This window comes from Salvelinus alpinus, chromosome 2, assembly GCF_045679555.1.
Source record: "Salvelinus alpinus chromosome 2, SLU_Salpinus.1, whole genome shotgun sequence".
NCBI classification, from domain to species: domain Eukaryota; kingdom Metazoa; phylum Chordata; class Actinopteri; order Salmoniformes; family Salmonidae; genus Salvelinus; species Salvelinus alpinus.
This window is the reverse complement of record NC_092087.1, coordinates 102,519,985-102,542,092: the sequence shown is the minus strand read 5'-3', so window position 1 is coordinate 102,542,092 and position 22,108 is coordinate 102,519,985. Positions and strand designations below refer to the sequence as shown.

The window sequence follows — 22,108 nt, the reverse complement described above, 5'->3', positions numbered from 1 at the left end:
TTACCTGCAAGGAAACACGTGCCGTCATCATTGCTTTGCACATAAAGGGCTTCACAGGCAAGGATATTGCTGCCAGTAAGATTGCACCTAAATCAACCATTTATCGGATCATCAATAACTTCAAGGAGAGCGGTTTAATTGTTGTGAAGAAGGCTTCAGGGCACCCAAGAAAGTCCAGCAAGCGCCAGGACCGTCTCCTAAAGTTGATTCAGCTGCGGGATCGGGGCACCACCAGTACAGAGCTTGCTCAGGAATGGCAGCAGGCAGGTGTGAGTGCATCTGCACAAAGACTGATATTCTGCAAAAGGTACAGGGATTGGACTGCTGAGGACTGGGGTAAAGTCATTTTCTCTGATGAATCCCCTTTTCGATTGTTTGGGGCATCTGGAAAAAAGCTTGTCCGGAGAAGACAAGGTCAGCGCTTCCAACAGTCCTGTGTCAAGGAATGCTACCAACACATCCTTAGAGAGCAACTTCTCCCAACCATCCAGGAACAGTTCGGTGACGAACAATGCCTTTTCCAGCATGAAGGAGCACCTTGCCATAAGGCAAAAGTGATAAGTGGCTCGGGGAACTAAGTGGCTCGGGGGAACAAAACATCAATATTTTGGGTCCATGGCCAGGAATCTCCCCAGACCTTAATCCCATTGAGAACTTGTGGTCAATCCTCAAGAGGCGGGTGGACAAACAAAAACCCACAAATTCTGACAAACTCCAAGCATTGATTATGCAAGAATGGGCTGCCATCAGTCAGGATGTTTTAGCCCAGAAGTTAATTGACACCAGGGTTGATTGCAGAGGTCTTGAAAAAGAAGGGTCAACACTGCAAATATTGACTCTTTGCATCAACTTCATGTCATTGCCAATAAAAGCCTTTGACACTTATGAAATGCTTGTAATTATACTTCAGTATTTCAGAGTAACATCTGACAAAAATATCTGAAGACACTGAAGCAGCAAACTTTCTGGAAATTAATATTTGTGTCATTCTCAAAACTTTTGGCCACGACTGTAGGTTGCATTCTGTATCATACAGCTATGAAAGTTATATATTTAGAACCACCTGCTCGATTGGAATTAAGCGACGTCTGTGTCTTGAGTGTCCTAGAACGGTTTAGTTTTTTGTGTTCTGACTTGAAAAACAGAATGAATAAAAAAGTAATGTAAACATTATCAGTAATTACCAGGAAACTCTACAACATTTGTTTTAAAATCACACCAAGATTGTTAAAACTGGCCTTATGTTATTGAGGGATCTGATTAGGATTTACCCTCGTAGCAAGGCCTATTTATCATGTGGAGCTTTCATTCATGTCTCTTTTTTTAAAAACACACTGTCTTTGGCAGGAGAAAGACCAGACTCAGAGGAACCAGAGCCAGGGATGTCCAAACCAACAAGAAGACACCAGTGTTCCCACTGTGGAAAGAGTTTTAACCTGTTAGGGTCTCTGAAACGACATGAGAGAATACACACAGGGGAGAAGCCTTACCACTGCTCCCAATGTGGAAAGAGTTTTAACCAATTAAGGAGCCTGAAAGTTCATGAGATAATACACACAGGGCAGAAGCCTTACCACTGCTCCCAGTGTGGCAAGTGTTTTAACCAGTTAGGGAACCTGAAACAACACGAGAGAATACACACAGTTGAGAAGCCTTACCACTGCTCACAGTGTGGAAAGTCTTTCAACTGGTCAAGGGATCTGAAAAAACACGAGAGAATACACACAGGGGAGAAGCCTTACCACTGCTCACAGTGTGGAAAGAGTTATAACCATTTAAGGAACTTGAAAGTTCATGAGATAATACACACAGGGGAGAAGCCTTACCACTGCTCCCAGTGTGGAAAGTGTTTCAACTGGTCAGGGGATCTGAAAAAACATGAGAGAATACACACAGGGGAGAAGCCTTACCACTGCTCCCAGTGTGGAAAGAGTTTTAACCAATTAAGGAACCTGAAAGTTCATGAGATAATACACACAGGGGAGAAGCCTTACCACTGCTCCCAGTGTGGCAAGTGTTTTAACCGGTCAGGAGATCTGAAAAAACATGAGAGAATACACACAGGGGAGAAGCCTTACCACTGCTCCCAGTGTGGAAAGAGTTTTAACCAATTAAGGAACCTGAAAGTTCATGAGATAATACACACAGGGGAGAAGCCTTACCACTGCTCCCAGTGTGGCAAGTGTTTTAACCAGTTAGGGAACCTAAAACAACATGAGAGAATACACACAGTTGAGAAGCCTTACCACTGCTCACAGTGTGGAAAGTGTTTCAACCGGTCAGGGGATCTGAAAAAACACGAGAGAATACACACAGGGGAGAAGCCTTACCACTGCTCCCAGTGTGGAAGGAGTTTTAACCAGAAAAGCAACCTCAACCAACATGAGATAATACACAACGGGGAGAAGCCTTACCACTCCTCCCAGGTGCAAAGCTTTTGCCCATTTAGGAAGCGTGAACGAACACATGAGACTGCACATAGAGGAGTAGGCTTACAAAAGCTCAGACTGTGGGAAAACATATTACTCATAACAGTCACTTAAACGTCATTAGAGAATCCACACAGGAGAGAGAAATTACTTCTCTTAGCATGTATTATGATATTTCACATCACATTGACTTAAAATTCATCAGAGAACATACACAGTTCTCCCGTTGTCTTATATTGTTGACTGATAATGTGTTTACCTGTTTTTACCATATGAAATTGCTTCTTCCAATTATTGATAAACATGTACCTGTTAAGAAACTGACTGTTAGAACTGTAAAGACTCCGTGGATTTATGAGGAATTTAAAAACTGTATGTTTGAAAGAGTTGGGGCAAAAGGAGTGGCTAATAAGTCTGGCTGCACATCTGGCTGGCTTACGTACTGCAAATTGAGAAATGATGTGACCAAACTCAACAAAATAATACACTTTATTAGGAAGCCAAGATCAATGATATAAAGAATGATGGAAAAAAAACGTATAAAAAATCATAATGAAAGAAAAGCAGTGCAAGTATTGAATGTTGTAAAGTTAGTGTGGGAGAGGTGGAAAAATTGTCATTGATCAATAATGACATTGACAACTTAGATGGAAAGCTACTAAGGACATATTTTTAATCTGAGCCTAGAGGAAAGTCTTTGTCCTCAGGCCTGGAGGAAAGCCAAAGTAATTCCATTACCCAAGAGTGGTAAACACGGCCTTTACTGGTTCTAACAGCAGACCTATAAGCTTGCTGCCAGCTCTTAGCAAACTGTTGGAAAAAATTGTGTTTGACCAAATACAGTGCTATTTCTCTGTAAACAAATTAACAACAGACTTTCAGCATGCTTATAGAGAAGGGCACTCAACACTGACACAAATGACTGATAATTGGTTGAGAGAAATTGATGACAAGAAGATTGCGGGAGGTGTACTGTTAGATTTCAGTGCAGCCTTTGATATTATTGACCATAACCTGTTGTTTAAGAATGTCTGTGCTGTGGCTTTTCAACCTCTGCCATAATGTGGATTCAGAGCTATCTATCTACTAGAACTCAGAGGGTTTTTAATGGAATCTTCTCTATTGTCAAACATGTGAAGTGTGATGTACCGCAGGGCAGTGCTCTAGGCCCTCTACTCTTCTATTTTTACCAATAACCTGCCACTGGCATTAAACAAAGCATGTGTGTCTCTCTGGGATAGGTTGGAAGTTAGCTTCCCACCTGGCCAACATCCGGTGAAATGGCAGAGCGCCAAATTCAAATTAAATTACTATAAATATTAATCTTTCATGAAATCACAAGTGCAATACATCAAAATAAAGCTTAACTTGTTGTTAATCCAACCACAAATTCCTATTTCAAAAACGCTTCACGTCGAAAGCACACCATGCGATTATGTTAGGACAGCGCCTAGCCACAGAACCACAGACATTTTCTAGCAAAGGAGAGGACTGAAATTAATCACTAACTTTTGATGATCTTCTTCAGATGGCACTCCCAGGACTCCATGTTACACAATACATGTTTGTTTTGTTCGATAAAGTTCATCTTTATATCCAAAAACCTCAGTTTACATTGGCGCGTTATGTTCAGTAATGCATTTTCTCAAAAACATCCGGTGAAATTGCAGAGAGCCAAATCAAATAACAGAAAATACTCATCATAAACATTGATGAAAGATACAAGTGTTATACATAGGATTAAAGATAAACCTCTTCTTAATGCAACCGCTGTGTCAGATTTCAAAAAAGCTTTACGGCGAAAGCACGCCATGGGATAATCTGAGTACAGCGCTCAGCTTGCAAAACAATACATACAGTTACCCGCCAAGTTGTGGAGTCAGCAAAAGTCAGAAATAGCGTTTTAAATATTCACTTACCTTTGATGATCTTCATCGGATGGCACTCCCAGGAATCCCAGTTCCACAATAAATGTTTGTTTTGTTCGATAAAGTCCATCTTTATGTCCAAAAACCTCCTTATTGTTCGCGCGTTTAGTTCAGTATTCCAAAGGCACAAAGCGCGGTCCCAATATCCAGACGAAAAGTCAAAAAGTTAAATTAAAGTTCAGACGCTTCTAAAGCCATGACATAATTTTCTGGAATTTTCCTAAGCTGTTTAAAGGCACAGTCAACTTAGCGTATGTAAACTTCTGACCCACTGGAATTGTGAATTATAAGTGAAATAATCTGTCTGTAAACAATTGTTGGAAAAATGACTTGTGCATTGCACACAGTGGATGTCCTAACCGACTTGCCAAAACTATAGTTCGTTAACAAGAAATTTGTAGAGTGGTTGAAAAATGAGTTTTAATGACTCCAACCTAAGTGTATGTAAACTTCTGACTTCAACTGTATCCTTCACTATCTATTCTTTACTATCTATTGCATCTTAGCTGCTCTGTTACTGCTCATCCATATTTTGTATACTTATATATATCCCATTCCTTTACTAGATTATGTGTATTAGGTTTAGTTGTGGAATTTGTTAGATATTACCTGTTAGATACTGCTGCACTGTCGGATCTAGAAGCATAAGCATTTTGCTACACTCACAATAACATCTGCTAACCATGTGTATGTGACCAATAACATCTGCTAACCATGTGTATGTGACCAATAACATCTGCTAACCATGTGTATGTGACCAATAACATCTGCTAACCATGTGTATGTGACCAATAACATTTGATTTGATTTCAACAAAACATATCCATGTGATGATGTTTGATTAATGTGGACAACTGATTGGATTTGTAAAAAGCCATCAACATCAGGTATTTTTTATTAATTTTCACCTAACTGGCAACCTAAATCCAGTGACAGGTGACATTTTGTGTTGATTTCATGTTGAATTCACTTTAGTTGACGAATCAAAGAAATGCAAATAGAAACTAGATGTTGAACTGACGTCTGTGCCCAGTGGGCTGGTGTGAATAAGCAGCAGATGTTGGATCAATATCCACCTTAGTAGCTACATTTCCATGCAATTTGCGACAGATTTTCATGTGAATATTCTCAAATCTGCATAAAACAATATACGCATTTTCCCCACCGGAAATGTTTGCATCAAACAGATTTATTGTGGATAAAAGTCTGCTGATGAAGTAGTGCACGGAACAAAATGTTTTTCTGTTGAATTCCCATGTACTGAATGAAAAATGCAAGTTAAATGGGTTTCCATTGCATTTTCAACTCTACTGATGGTTTTGAAAAACCGTTGAGTTATATAGCAAACGTGCTCTTGTCCAGTGCACTGTAGCCAACAAAAATAAAAAAATAAAAATACTAAACTGTTCATGTTGGAAATTATTACTAGGTTTGTTTTGTTAGTGAATTGACACATCCTGTCCTATTTTATTAAAGGGAAGATGTTATGGGTTTAAGATGGCACAGTGATGCCATCTGTTGGTAAATGTTCATTACTGCAACATGTGTTTTACCGGTGTGCTTGAGATACCCGGATGAACTGTGATGTACGGAACAAGACTGGTTACTCGCATCAATGCCTCTGTCTCGTCATTTAACATTCAAACAATGTACTGAATGAAAAATGCAAGTTAAATGGGTTTCCATTGCATTTTCAACTCTACTGATGGTTTTGAAAAACCGTTGAGTTATATAGCAAACGTGCTCTTGTCCAGTGCACTGTAGCCAACAGCTCACAGATACAGTGCTGGTAGGCTACCTATATGATGAGATTATTATGGATAAGAGCGATATTATTTTATTTGTCAAATGGCAACCAAGCATCAATCATCATGTCACCAGAATAAGACCATCAAAATGTATTGGAAAGGAGCATCAAGCTCATCACATGCAGTTTCACCACCCTGTGAAGTTCATAACTTATTTCATCTGTAGCCTAATAAACTGCATGGTTTCCCAAATCGTAGAGGGAGGACCACACAACATATCATCACGTGACTCCAAGTTAACGAAGATATGATCGTTATTAAATCAATATTTGCATAAAGGATTAATGCCGCCATTACTCGTTTATACATTTTTACTGACACAAAAAGACCCAACCATGTCAAACGAAATAACAAATCGTCTGTCTGCATTTATAAAAGTGTACAGGCATATCCTGTTTCCATCAGCCCCGTCATTACTTTGGAAATGGTTGGATCAATATCCACCTTCATGATATGGATGAAGCCTGATTTGGAATGTCTGAGTAGTTCTATATGATCAAGTGATATTTGGAATGTCTGATAATCTGATGTCATAATACACCCCTCTGATAATCAAGTGATATTTGGAATGTCTGAGTAGTTCTATCTGATGTCATAATACATCCCTCTGATAATCAAGTGATATTCACATGTGATGCATTTGCTCCATTGTTTACATTTAAGTTGGAGGCCCACTCTGATGATTTATGTCTTACATAGTGGGGCTTTAAAAGAATAGTATGGTGACATCTTAGTGTGGCTTGAAATGAATAGGATTATTATTGGGCTGATGGTTGGTGGTGCTACTATATAGGTAAGGTTGTCCAATATGAATGTTCAATACACACAATAGGTTGATCGGTAGCCAGTTAGCTAGCTGCTACAGTCCAATATGAATGTTCAATACACACAATAGGTTGATCAGTAGCCAGTTAGCTAGCTGCTACAGTCCAATATGAATGTTCAATACACACTAGGTTGATCAGTAGCCAGTTAGCTAGCTGCTACAGTCCAATATGAATGTTCAATACACACTAGGTTGATCGGTAGCCAGTTAGCTAGCTGCTACGTCTTTAGCCGCACAGCTAGCTAACACAGCTCGCTATCAACAAAGTCAAAATGGACTCCAGGCCTGGTGGTGGCAGCAGTGCACTACAACCAACGTTTACCGTAGCTACCAAAGTGCAAATTAATTTGACTTAAAAATCATACAATGTGATTCTTCTGGATTTCAAAATGTTTCATGATTCCGTCTCTCACAGTTGAAGTGTACCTATGATAAAAAATTACAGACCTCTACATGCTTTGTAAGTAGGAAAACCTGCAAAATCGGCAGTGTATCATAATACTTGTATCTCCCCACTGTATGATATATATAATTAAATCAACATATTGCAATTTGGGCTTTACTAATCATTGCCCATAGAACATGCATTGATAAACACGTTGATAACTGGAAAAATATATATATATTTTTTAAGGAATAAGGTTTTGAAGTGTCTGTCCTATATCTAGGCGATATAAGAAAGCTCAGGTAATATTTTATATATTGTTTTACATATATTTAACCCCTTATTTTGGGGGCACAAAACTACCTCCGTACTTCCATTTGTGTGTATAGGTTACCTTCAAACGAGTTCCGATGAGCAACATAGAGAACACCGTTATATTGGTGAGTCTCCCCTTTTCCATTTGATTTTGTAGCTCAAACGGTTTGGATGCTACAGACATTTTTTCGTGAGAAGACCCGATATTTGGGATGTCTTATGGTCTGACAAAAACCGCTGTAGCGACCACCTTCCACCGCACAGGCGGAAGGCCGACATTTGCAGATGTGATGGATTGAGACGCAGCCCATGCAACAAAACACATCTTTATCTTAAACTGATGGATTTGGATGGGATTTTTTTTTTACTATGTTACTTAGATTGACGCAAAGTGCTTCAATAGACTCTTAAGGATTAACATCAGCAGTAGGCTAAGGCTATCACACCCTTATGATATACAGTATCTATTTTCATAAGAGTAATGTGACTGCATTAACATCACCAGTAGGCTAAGGCTATCACATCCTTATGATATACAGTATCTATTTTCATAAGAGTAACGTGACTGCATTAACATCACCAGTAGGCTAAGGCTATCACATCCTTATGATATACAGTATCTACTTCCAACAAGAGTAACGTGACCACATTAAGCATCACCAGCCAAGATAACGCTAGGACGTGGCTTCATGGTACACAGTCTCTGAATGTTCATTAGAGTGACGCGACAGCCAGAGCCCGGTCGGAAACCTGATCGAGACTATCTTACTGGACGAGTCAACCTTGTTTTTCTAAATTAGCTGGTGCATGCAACTTGTTGCCAAACCATGCCGGACATGATTGTTTGAGAGGATCTGCGGAGACTGAATGGGAGAAGCGGTCACCCTAATTACCGGCCTCGCTGACTCTCGCTTGTGTCAGGTGAAACGACCTATCTCTCAGAAGCGCTTCGAGGCCTGCCTAATCACTGCAGCAACTCAGCCGCTGCTTCTACCACAAGATGGTCCGTCGATCTGTAAAGGGTCTGCATACTTCACTGTAAATGTAGCTGGTTTCAGTTCTAATTGTGTTCTATGGACTCCTGCCTGTGCTACTTGGTCTCGAGTTGTTAACAATGTATGGGCGCTGGCTTGCTGACTGTACTACTTACTGGGGTGGTTGGCTAGCTAGGCTAGTTAGCTGGCTAGGCTAGCAGGTTAAAATAGCTAATGTTAGCTGGCTGACTAACATAACTGCATATAACATGATTTGATAACTGGTTAGATGGCATTGTATACGTAACAAAACTTTGAGTTTGCTGTAACGTAACAAAAATTGCGAATAAAGCTGCAAGTTAGCGTCTGAACTACGTGTTCGATAGCTGCTGGCTGCCTCATCCAAATTTGCTGAAGTAGGTAGGCCTGGTAGGGCTAACATTAGCAGGCTAGTTGCCTAGCAACCTTGCAAGCTTATCTGTAACCGTCAATTCATAAAGTATTTGCTTGTAAGTTGGCTGAAAATGTTATTGAAACCACTAGTCATGAGTGCACACGATTTGGTTTAATTTGAAGTGATCTATTTGAAGATGTTTCTGTCAGAGTTTACATTGTAGGGAATAGGCTGGCTAGCCGGGTCCTCCATATTACTTCACAGCCTGTAAAAAAACATTCTGACATGACTTCGGCATTCTTTGGAATTCTGATCGGTTTTATGTACTCTAAAAATAGAAAAGAGAGGTGTAACTTTGCATTGGGACTTGTGATGCTATACTAATGCAGATCCATATGTTACATGTGGTTATATTTAGCTACCTCCACTTTAAGGGAGTTGTATGGCCACATTTAGATGTGAATAAATAACAGACAGAGAAAACTATTTCTATTCTAACAGTATTTGGGTCATTCTTGAGCTCTGCTAATATTTCAGTCCCACTGACTGATTTTGTTAATAAATTGAAATGTCCAGTATAATGAATTGAAATAAATATAGCATTAATTTAAACTTTATTATTACAAAATCATATTTTTTTAACTGACACCAAGAATTGTGTCATGTCCCCCATGCGTTTCAATTAATTTTTACTTGGGAAATTAATATTAAAAATTGCACATAATTGAATGCAAACAATAATCTGTGTTATTTTGTTGAGAAAGTATTTTTATCAAATATATGCATGATTATTGATTAAAATCACACAATTTAGCTCTGTCCCTCAGTCTACATGTAACGACTTGTAAATGTTAGAGGAATTTTAATTCCTATATATTCATTAACCAATTCAATTTAAACAATCAGTCTGCACCCAGAGGTTGTAAGATTCTGGGGAAGTGAAACAGACAGAGACCAGTTTAAAAATAGTCAGTTCCGTTTATTCTGAGATCTCTGAAACTTATTACAACGTACATTGGCTTATATATCACACATTACGTCATCACGTCTTATATGTCCCTCCTCCTCTCTGACAAATGTTGTTCCTTTAAGTTGCTCTGGATCCTAAATTACTCAGTGATTATAGTGTATACATGTATATATTCTAAGAATCTTTGATTTAACGTTATTCCATTGAAACATCTAGGGAATGATGGCACCCACATCAGCAGCAGAACGACAAAGGCAGTGTCTAGCACGTCACAATGCTGACCCAGTAAAAAGGGAACAGTACTTTGAGAGAGAGAGATGGAAAAGGAATGTTGATTCAGGGGGAAAAAGGAAAGATAATTGATTTATTAAGTGAGAGAGACCAGCATCAGAAGCATAAACAGTGGAGAACAGCTTACAAAAGAAGCAAGGAGAGGAAAGGAGCACTGAGGAACTTGACCACTAAGTCCACATCATGAACGTTGAAGAGAACGGCAGACAGGTTGGTGGCTAAGGGCCGTGATATCAGTGATGCACAGGAGCTTTACAAGGCCTCCATCAGACAAACACGTCAGTGAAGCTGTTCTGTGTGAAGAGTGCCGATGTTGACCGTGCGATGGAGATGATGCCAAGACCGATAAAAGCGGTGCCCTCCACCATGAGAATACACCAGGTCATCACCATGGCTCCTGGTGATTTGATGTCTGGGGATGTCAGTTGTCTTTGTTAAACAAAGAAGGACCTAAACTGTACATGCTTTAACACACAGCACTTCAGTTTCAGGCAGAAGGTCCTGGCTGCTCCAGAACAGCCAGCCAATGAGGAAAATCCTTTTTTATCCAGGCATCATCCTTGGACGGATGAAGTTAGTGTATAAGTGAAATATATACATCGCGTAGGACCAAACAGATTTTTCTGGAATTCTCGAGACGACTTCCACTAGTGTCAGTTTGATGAAGTCCTTGAGATGATTCCAGTCCTCGAGTCCTTGAGATGACCTCCCTACTCTTCTACATTTGCACACACTGTACATAGATTTTTCTATTGTGTTATTGACTGCACATTTGTTTATGTGTAACTCTGTGTTGTTGTTTTTGTCTCACTGCTTTGCTTTATCTTGGCCAGGTCACAGTTGTAAATGAGAACTTGTTCTCAACTGGCCTACCTGGTTAAATAAAGGTGAAATAAATACAAATAAAAAAATACCTTCATGAGGTTCTATAGTAGCAAGGATCTGACACCTCCGGAGGTCTTGATGGCTCAATCCACCAGAGGTATGGCTACAACATAGGCATTGTTCAAAGGCATCTCTGTTCAAGAGATCTGTAATGCAGCATGTTGTGGTGATGTACCTTCATGAGGTTCTACTGACTGGACATCACTACACATACGGTGAGTAGAGTGGGGACCTCTGAGGGATGATCCTGTCTAGACTTGGCATCAGAGAGTATATGAGCTCTGTGGTAGTTGACTAGGTTACCTTTCACACATGGAAGACAAATGTACTTAGATGTGAAGTCGGGAGAGACTATGGCCCTATATAGGAAGTGGAGTCATCTGCTATTAGCTGTTGCTTGACAGATGTTGTTTAATTGGATCTCCCTAGACTCCGCCCCTAACGAGGCTTATAATATCATAGAACCGGGGTTGTGTTAGGTAACCTTAAGTTACATGTCCTACTATGCTAATTTCTCCGTATTAAATGGCACATAACTTTAACACTAGCAGAGATCCTAGAACTAATATACCCTTAAAGTATATTACGTTCAACAATATATATAAAAAATCGAAACATTTATATTTTCAATATTTATATTTTCTATATTAATAAATTCATGTAAGAAATGTATGAATGAAATCAAAATACAAATCAAATCAAATTTTAAGTGTCGACCTTACAGTGGAATGCTTACTTACAAGCCCTTAACCAACAATGCAGTTTTAAGAAAAATAAGTGTTATGTATAAAATACAAATAATTAATATTAAAGAGCAGCAGCAAAATAACAGTAGCGAGGCTGTATACAGGTATTACCGGTACAGAGTCAATGTGGAGGCTATATACAGGAGGCACTGGTACAGAGTCAATGTGCGGGGACACAGGTGAGTCGAGGAAAAATACTACTCCTATTACAGAGCAAGTGGTAAAGCTTCATATGACACCCATTGTTGGAGGACTGTAGCATCTAATGATGAAACATGTAGCATCTCCACAGAGGAGCTCTGTCATGATTGTAGCAGGTTTACTAACACGTTATTTATATTAGCTGTGTTGACTATGACGTTACTTTAGCTAATATGGTGACAACGATGTAGGCTGTGTGTAGCAGTTATGAAATGGTTTGGTTTGGAAAGGTTTTTTCTCCTGGTCACCTACAGCTGATGTGTTGTGCATTGACGTCCACAAGCGAAAGGAAAAGGTGAGCGTATTGACATGAGAGGAAATACAACGTGGCAGTTGTGAAAGTTAACTTTGTTTACGCGTCATCAGGGGTGAATTCATTCAGCCGTTTCTGTTGACAAACGTTTCTTACACGGAACAAAACCGGGATAAACATACCAGAATTTGTCCAATAGAATCTCTGTTTCAGCTAGATGCAGGCGAGAGTGTGCAAGGCAGTATTGAATGTGTCTGTCCATGTGTCACTGTCTGTCACCTCAAATGTTTCTCTAGACCAGTGTGCACCTACATTCTAAACTTTCATTCATAGGCTAGGTTGTAGCAACCTTATGATGGGTATTGGGGAAATGTTAGTATGATGTAGTAGCCTAAACCTATCGCTGTTACATTGAACAGGGTGAATGGAATATGAATGACAGTCATCTATTATGCTGTAATAGAAATAAGGCCATGAATAAACAAATCGTCCTGCCTCATCTTAAACGGCACTGACCGCCACTGTTTGGATGGTGGGCCATTCTTGGGAAACTGTTGAGCTGTAAAAACCCAGCAACTTTGCAGTTCTTGACACAAACCGATGAGCCTGGCACGTACTACCATACCTCGTTCAAAGACACTTAAATATGTTGTCTTCCCCATTCACCCTCTGAATGGCACACATGCACAATCCATGTCTCATGTCTCAAGGCTTAAAATTCCTTATTTAACCTGACTCCCCCCTTCATCTACACTGATTGAAGTGGATTTAACTAGTGACATTAATAAAGGATCATAGCTTTAGCCTGGATTCACCTAGTCAGTTTATGTCATGGAAGGAGCAGGTGTTCTTAATGTTTTGTAGACTCAGTGTAAAGCACCACAGATAATCAAGTGCTATTTACATGTGATGCATTTGCTCTATTGTTTACAGTATGATTTGTATTGTATAGAGGGTGACTTTAAGGTAAAAGTACCGTCACATCTAGATAAAAACGAATGTGAAAATAAACAGAGCAAATCTGTATTAAAACACTACCTATTCATAGATGTATTTATTCATCATCTACATATTCATATTAAGATTCTACGTCTGCGTACAGGAAAGTATTATTTGTGAGACGTAAGAGAAAATATATCAGCTTATTGTTAAATTATTATGACGTTCTTTCCAATAAAAAAGTGTAGTAACTATTGTTTCCAAACTGCGTTACCAACTCCAGTCAGCAGAAGCGATATGCATCTTTCAGGTGACGCTTCTTGCGTGACGTATAATGGACTGGACGGGATGCTTCTTCAGGAACAACAAGGCGCCTACTTTTTCAACCACCTCGGTAGCTTGCTAGCCAACATAAAACCGATAGATTGACGCGTTACACCGTGTTTGTGTACATTAGCTAATCTCAGTGTTTTAAACACATTTCTGTTGACTTATCAACTGATTACCCATAACCTAATTTGCTTGTTCAATTTGCAAACTTGTTTAAGATTGATACTGAGCCTAGCACTAGGCTAATGCTAACTAACTAGCTAACATCCCCGACCATGAGCTCACTAAACTACTCCTCCCCTGCTAAAGGAGAGGGGGTCTGCTGTATGGCGAAAGAAGCTCTGGGACTGAACAATGTCGTGGAAGATGAGGCTGTTACAGTGAAAGAAGAGGAGGCTGTTATAGTGAAAGAAGAGGAGGCTGTTATAGTGAAAGAAGAGGAGGCTGTTATAGTGAAAGAAGAGGAGGCTGTTACAGTGAAAGAAGAGGAGGCTGTTACAGTGAAAGAAGAGGAGGCTGTTATAGTGAAAGAAGAGGAGGCTGTTATAGTGAAAGAAGAGGAGGCTGTTATAGTGAAAGAAGAGGAGGCTGTTATAGTGAAAGAAGAGGAGGCTGTTACAGTGAAAGAAGAGATAGAAACTTTTAGAGAGGAAGAGGATGCTATCTCAATAAAGGTGAAGGAGGAAGACGTTTTGGGAGTGAAAGAGGAGGAAACAGAATATCAGATTAACACCAGTGAGTGCACCTCATCTAATATAGCAGGCTTTTCAAATTCAATATTGTTGCATATTTTGTACAAAAGGCACCCATTTCATGAAACTACCCTTTCACATTTGCAACACAAACATTATTTTATAAAATCATGATGAAGTGGCCATTTTAGGTCCTTTTTAGACATATTCATGCCTCATGACCCTATGATTGCAATAGAAGATCATAAGTTTACAATCGGTTTGATGTTCTCGTTAACACAGGAGAGAGACCTGACTATCGTGGATCCTCTGGGGAGCCTCAACAACATCCTGATGCTGACGAGGCAGAGAAGAGTCTCTCCAGATCAAAACACCAGATGGTACAGCTTGGTCTGGTCTAGCATACAGCTTGCTCTATCGGGGTCTGGGCTGGGTTTCTGTAAAGCACTTCATGACAACAGTGGCATCAGCATCCATAATGATATGTGTCTGTGTCCCCTGTTTATGGTTACCAGGACAACGCTAGCCCTTCCTCCCTCCTGGAGTCCCCGTGTCGTGCCTCTCCCAGTAGCACCTTACTGCTGGGTATGAAGAGGTTGTTTGTGCAGCTGGTGGACTGCAGGAAAACAACGGGGCTGAGTGGAACTGTGAGAGGAGGAGAAGAGAAGAAAGGATCAGATTTGACACATCAAAGTAAGTGCTGTAGTTTAGTTTGAACAAATACAATAGATCTGCCCACTGGTATCTGTTACCAGGACAACCAGCATAGTTCTGTTAGTTGACAGGAAGATGGACTGGTATCTGTTACCAGGACAACCAGCAGAGTTCTGTTAGTTAACAGGAAGATAGACTGGTATCTGTTACCAGGACAACCAGCAGAGTTCTGTTAGTTGACAGGAAGATGGACTGGTATCTGTTACCAGGACAACCAGCAGAGTTCTGTTAGTTGACAGGAAGATAGACTGGTATCTGTTACCAGGACAACCAGCAGAGTTCTGTTAGTTGACATGAAGATAGACTGGTGGATATGGATGTTATGATATATAACACTGAAAAAGGATTCTGCCAATGAAAATAGAGAAACCAATAGACCGTATAAAACCTTGATGAAAGGTAGCTTTAGAGAGACAGTTATAAGATGATCCTATGTAAGGTGCTCGTTTTTCAAAAACATTTTCTCAAAATATTATGGATGTTACATTGTCTGTCCCAGTCAACCCCCCTATCTTTATAAGACTGTAGAACAGGAAAACTAAACTCCAGACACTGTTAATTAATTAACTAATACTGGAGGAAAGCTGTGATCAGGCTGCCCACTCAAGAGAAAGCTTCAAACTGTAACCAGTGCCGTCAACCTTGTTCAGGTTATCAATCAACCTACCAGGGTAGTTACAAACAGTACAGAAATGTAATCATCAACATATTTTGATCATATCTTTACTAATGCTTTAGAAATGTGTTTTAAAGCAGTTTCCAGATCAATCAGATGTAGTGATCACAATATAGTAGCCATATCTAGGAAAACCAAAGTTCCAAAGGCTGGGCCTAATATTGTGTAAAAGAGGTCATACAATACGTTTTGTAGTGATTCCTATGTTTTTGATGTAATCAATATTTGTTAGTCCGTGGTGTGTAATGATGAGCAACCAGACGCTGCCCATGACAGATTTATGAAATTGCTTATCCAAGTTACTAATAAGCATGCACCCGATAAGAAAATGACTGTAAAAACTGTTAAATCCACGTGGATTGATGAGGAATAGAAAAATGGTATGGTGTATATGCAGTGGTTCCCAAACGTTTTATAGTCCGATACCCCTTCAAACATTCAACCAGCTGTACCCCCTCTAGCACCAGGGTCAGCGCACTCTCAAGTGTTGTATTTTGCCATCATTGTAAGCCGGTCACACACACACACTATACGATACATTTATTAAACATAAGAATGAGTGTGAGTTTGTCAAAACCCAGCTCTTCCTATTAGAGGTCGACCGATTATGATTTTTCAACGCCGATACCGATTATTGGAGGACAAAAAAGCCGATACCGATTAATCGGCCGATTAAAAAAAATATATATATATATATATATAAAAAGAAAACAAATTATATATATTTTATATATATATATCATACACACACACACATTTTTGTAATAATGACAATTGCAACAATACTGAATGAACAATGAACACTTTTATTTTAACTTAATATAATACATAAATCAATTTAGTCTCAAATAACATGAGAACATATGTTAAAACGAACCACCAGCTTTCATGGGTCTTCAATATTCCCAGTTAAGTTTTAGGTTGTAGTGCAGAAAGCAGAGCTTGTCTGCATGGTCCCCTGTCAGTCTGCTCCTCCACGAAGACCTTATTTGAAGTAGATCAAGACATTCTCTATGGAAGACATGAACGGTAAAATAACGATAGAACCCCTTTCAAGTTCAGCCGCAAGTTATTACAGGAATTATAATTCGTCGACTATTTCTCTCTAAACCAAATACCTTTGACTAATCTGGAAACTATCACCTCGAAAACAAAACGTTTATTCCGTTCCGTATTTTATCTAACGGGTGGCATCCATGAGTCTAAATATTCCTGTTACATTGCACAACCTTCAATGTTATGTCATAATTACATAAAATTCTGGCAAATTAGTTCGCAAAGAGCCAGGCGGCCCAAACTGTTGCATATACCCTGACTCTGCGTGCAATGAACGCAAGATAAATGACACAATTTCACCTGGTTAATATTGCCTGCTAACCTGGATTTCTTTTAGCTAAATATGCAGGTTTAAAAATATATACTTGTGTATTGATTTTAAGAAAGGCATTGATTTTAAGAAAGGCATTGATGTTTATGGTTAAGTACACATTGGAGCAATGACAGTCATTGATTGATTGTTTTTTATAAGATAAGTTTAATGCTAGCTAGCAACTTACCTTAGCTTACTGCATTCGTGTAACAGGCAGGCTCCTCGTGAAGTGCAATGTAATCAGGTGTTAGAGTATTGGACTAATTAACTGTAAGGTTGCAAGATTGGATCCCCCGAGCTGACAAGGTTAAAAATCTGGCAGAACGTTCCTAGGCCGTCATTGAAAATAAGAATGTGTTCTTAACTGACTTGCCTAGTTAAATAAAGATTAAATAAAGGTGTAAAAAATAAATTAAATAAAAAATCGGGGCCCAAAATACCGATTTCCGATTGTTATGAAAACTTGAAATCGGCCCTAATTAACTGGTCATTCCGATTAATCGGTCGACCTCTACTTCCTATAAGAGTTCTTATAGGACCAGCGCACAAATAATATAATAATAATAAATGATTTTGCTCTTTATTTATTAACAATCTTACATATTAAACCTTATTTGTTCTTTGACATTTGTAAATAACTCACCACAGGTTAATGAGAAGGGTGTGCTTGAAAGGATGCACATAACTCTGCAATGTTGTATTGGAGAGAGTCTGTCTAAAATAATTTTCCACACAGTCTGTGTCTGTATTTAAAATGTGTCAATACTTTGCGCCCTTGATAACCAGCGCGCTTCTGTATTTTGTAAAAGCGTTACATGGTCGCTGCCCATATCATTGCATCGTGCAGAAAATGTAGTGTCCAAAACGTCTTTCAAGCAGTCAGGTATTCCCTTGGCAGCAAGAGCCTCTCGGTGGATGCTGCAGTGTAGCCAAGTGGCGTCGGGAGCAACTGCTTGCACGCGCGTTACCACTCACCTATGTTTCCCTGTCATGGCATTTGCTCCATCAGTACAGATACCAACATCAGCAGCAGCTACGTTTGGCTACATATGGACCTTTAGTGGAATTCCCGCGAGAGAGTAACGGTTAATGTGATTGGATGTTAAGTATTTGATTAGGCTACCTGTATTTGACATTGTGTTGTTATTTCGCTGAACACTATATGGTTTAATTTTATTTTTGGCAGGGAAATGAGGCTACTCAGGTGAGAGAAAAACCTCACCCAAATGTATAGCCCCGTTGGAAATTATAAATGGACTGTTTGATAATGTGAATCACATTTTTATTTGGCGTACCCCAGTTTGGGAATACCTGGTGTAGAGGGAGGCAAAAAAAGAGATGGTGTAGGAGTTACTGTTACATATGGAGGTAGATATCACACTATTAAACAATAGACAGGTGTACATTAGAAAATAGGGGGACAAGGCAGACATGAGTGCATTTGCCATTCTGGTTGTGGCGAAATCCTGCACTTAAGTGCACTGCCACTTTAAGAGCGCATGAGCAGTAGAAAGGAGGAGATAAAAGAGCTCGTTAAGCTCTATTGGAGAGAGCTCTTGTTGGCGCGACAGTTTGGTTTGTGTGTGCTATGCGACGACGTGTTTGTTCTCATTTGGGACCGCGACAGTTTTTGTTGTGTGCTATGCTGCAGAGGTTTTTTGTTTGTCTTCAGCGTATGTGGTTGTACAGTGTTTGGATCAATCCTCGGTGTGATCGCTCGACGACGTGGTTGTTCTCATTTGGGACTGCGATGGTTATGGATCAAATGGATTAGTAGCGACATTGTTGCGAAGCGTTCAACTACAACCCAACATACCATCGGACAGTCAGACCGGATACCTGCACCCTCCAGATCACAGCTAAGCCCTCTCTTGTTCTTTTTCTCTCTTTCTTTTCCCGCTATGTTCCAGTGCTTTACACTGAAACTGACTCTATTTTCCAAGTACATTGAAGTTTCATTGGAGCTGGACTAGTGTGTATATGAACCCCACACCTTCATACCCTCTACACTCCTTCCCTGGAAGAGAATACAAACTCTTGAAAATCCTCTGTGTGATGACTGGTTTCATTCGTTATTGTATGAAGTTGCTATTTATTTGCTCTGCCATTATTGTTATATGAGGTATGCTTGGTGGGGTTACCAAGAATTGTGTAAGGACTGTGATGTGATGTGGGATCTATAGGGTGTGTATTCTTTTTTCTCTCCGCTGGCTATCTGGTCAACAGGCTACACTCTAGGCAGTCTCTTCTGTTGATGTGTGTGGGTCTGGTAGTGGTACTCTCGCTGTTCTACTATTATTTTCTTTCGGCAGGGTTAATACCTGCCTGGCGCCCGAACAAAACCTCCTTTACCTTTCTCTAATTAATACCGCTACATGGTAAATACAGGAAACCAAAGATAAAACAGATAGTAAAATGGCCGAAGCCATACGTGCTTTAAAGTGCATTTATGAAAAGAGCAGGACACCATTATGAAGATTAAATAGAGAGGAAAGGCCATAAGTGCTTAGGGTAAAGGCCATAAGTGCTTAGGGTAAGACATATATTAATTTTAGGAGACAAGAGGGTCCTGCCTCCATTATAATCTAATCAAGAGCGGATACAGGCGTTATTGTGCGTAAACAAGCAGGAAGCCTGAAATGAAGGATAATGGTGGCAGATGACCTAGGAGAAGTAATTTAATTAAAGTATGTCATGATCTCTTGTGTGTGTATAAGACAGAGCCAGTGCTCTGGGAAGGTGTGTGATCCGCGGATCACCCCGGCTTGTGATACATTATATTAAAAGTCTTTATTGATTTTACAAGTTCTTATACGAGTGTTATATTTCTGAGACGATTATCCACGACAATGGCAAATAGGTCTGGCTGTACAACTGATTGGCAAACTTATTGCAAATTGAGTAATCATTTGACTAAACTGAATAAAAAGAACTACTACACTATAAAACCAAGATAAATGACAAAGAATGATTGTAAAAAGCTTTGGAGCATCTTCAATGAAATTTTGGGCAAAAAGGCTAACTCTGCTCCATCATTCATTGAATCAGATGGCTCATTCATCACAAAACCCACTGATATTGCCAACTACTTGAATAATGTTTTAATTGGCAAGATTAGCAAACTTAGGCATGACATGCCAGCAACAAACGCTGACACTACACATCCAAGTATATTGGACCAAATTATGAAAGACAAGCATTGTAATTTTGAATCTGTAAAGTAAGTGTGGAAGAGGTGAAACAATTGTCTATCAACAATGACAAGTCACCGGGGTCTGACAACGTGGATGGAAAATGATTGAGGATAATAGTGGATGATATTGCCACTCCAATTTGCCATATCTTCAATTTAAGCCTACTAGAAAGTGTGTTCCCTCAGGCCTGGAGGGAGGCAAAAGTCTTTCCGCTACCTAAGAATAGTAAAGCACCCTTTACTGGCTGAAATTGCTGACCAATCAGCCTGTTACCAACCATTACACTTTTTGAAAAAATTGTTTGACCAGATACAATGCGATCATAGCCTGCTGCTGGAAAAACTTGTTATGGCTTTACACCCCCTGCTATATTATGGATAAAAAGCTACCTGTCTAACAGAACACAGAGGGTGCTCCAGAATGAAAGCCAGTACAACAGAATCAAGGTATAATCGGGAATTCCCCAGGGCAGCTGTCTAGGCACCTTACTTTTTTCAATTCTTACTAACGACATGCCACTGGGTAAAGCCAGTGTGTCTAACGACATGCCTTTGGGTAAAGCCAGTGTGTCTAGGTGTGAGGATGACTCAACACTATACACGTCAGCTACCACAGCAACTGAAATGACAGCAACACTTGACAAAGAGCTGAAGTTAGTTTCAGAATGGGTGGCAAGGAATAAGTTAGTCCTAAATAATTCAGGTAACCTTAAGTTACATTGGCCTACTATGCTAATTCTGTAGCTGTATTGTTAGAGGAGCGTAAAGATAAAGATTTTGTTGGGGCGCCAGGCAGGTATTAACCTGCTGAAAGGAAAAGAGTAGAGTAGTGCTACCAGGCACACATCAGCAGAAGATACTGAATAGAGTGGAGCCTGTTGGCCGGATAGCCAGTGGAGACTAGAGTGGAGGCTGTTGGCCAGATAGCCAGTTGGGAGAGAACATAAGACCCACCAAAAAAACGCCCGTCACAGCCCAGGGGTAACCCAACCAATAATACCTCATACAATAATAATGGCAGAGCAATTTAATGGCAACTTCATAGAAACAATTCGCAAGAAAGAACCCAATCATCAACATTAGAGGATTTGCAATAATCTGTATTACCTCCCAGTGGTGGAGTGCAGGGGGGTATGCATGGGTGTGTGGGTGGGTGTGTTCATAGACAACAAAGGCCTTAAAATGTAAACAGTCCCACAAAAAATCAATACAATTCAAACGACAATAAACATGAGCTCTCACGCAAACTCCCTCTAACTTCTTATGGACAGAAGTCTGTGTCTGGACGGTAGCGTCCCACCTGGCCAACATCCGGTGGAATTGCAGAGCGCAAAATTCAAACTACAGAATTATAAATATTTAACTTTCATAAAATCACAAGTGTAATACATCAAAATAAAGCTTAACTTCTTGTTAATCCAGCCGCTGTGTCAGATTTCAAAAAGGCTTTAAGGCGAAAGCACACCATGCGATTATCTGAGGCCAGCACCCCGCGTACAAAAGCATGAAAAACATATTTCAACCAGGCAGGTGCGCCACGAAAGTCAGAAATAGCGATATAATAAATGCCTTGCCTTTGATCTTCTTCTGTTGGTACTCCAAAAGGTCCCAGATACATCACAAATGGTCCTTTTGTTCGATAATGTCCTTTATATCCATAAAAACTCAGTTTAGCTGGCGCGCTTCAGTCAATAATCCACCCAGTTTCCCTCCATCAAAATGCATACAAAATGAATCCCAAACGTTACTAATGAACTTTTCCAAACAAGTCAAACAACGTTTATAATCAA

The 22,108-nt window shown here is 39.8% G+C and overlaps 2 protein-coding genes across 6 annotated transcripts in view; both read left to right on the top strand.

Moving 5' to 3' along the window:
• LOC139546494 (zinc finger protein 665-like) overlaps positions 1 to 22,108 on the top strand; it is a 134,351-nt gene that overhangs the window by 105,605 nt on the left and 6,638 nt on the right. For 4 of the 5 annotated variants that reach the window (XM_071354960.1, XM_071354942.1, XM_071354968.1 and 1 more), the window contains one exon: positions 1,348 to 6,127. In XM_071354960.1, coding sequence (XP_071211061.1) covers positions 1,348 to 2,543 — 1,196 coding nt within the window. In that variant the 3' untranslated portion in view covers positions 2,544 to 6,127. Of the gene's footprint in view, positions 1 to 1,347; positions 6,128 to 22,108 lie in introns of those variants that run through there. The other variant, XM_071354978.1, reaches the window with a different exon arrangement.
• LOC139547399 (S-antigen protein-like) lies at positions 13,697 to 15,377 on the top strand. Its single transcript, XM_071356354.1, has 3 exons — positions 13,697 to 14,409; positions 14,649 to 14,746; positions 14,882 to 15,377. Exons 1-3 carry the CDS (start codon positions 13,950 to 13,952, stop codon positions 15,080 to 15,082), a joined length of 759 nt encoding a protein of 252 aa, XP_071212455.1. The 5' UTR covers positions 13,697 to 13,949; the 3' UTR covers positions 15,083 to 15,377.

Coding starts and splice junctions, on each gene's coding strand:
- LOC139547399 (XM_071356354.1), top strand. CDS start 13,950: ATGAGCTCACTAAACTACTCCTCCCCTGCTAAAGGAGAGGGGGTCTGC. Junction 14,410..14,648: donor AGAATATCAGATTAACACCA/GTGAGTGCACCT, acceptor TCGTTAACACAG/GAGAGAGACCTGACTATCGT. Junction 14,747..14,881: donor CCAGATCAAAACACCAGATG/GTACAGCTTGGT, acceptor TATGGTTACCAG/GACAACGCTAGCCCTTCCTC.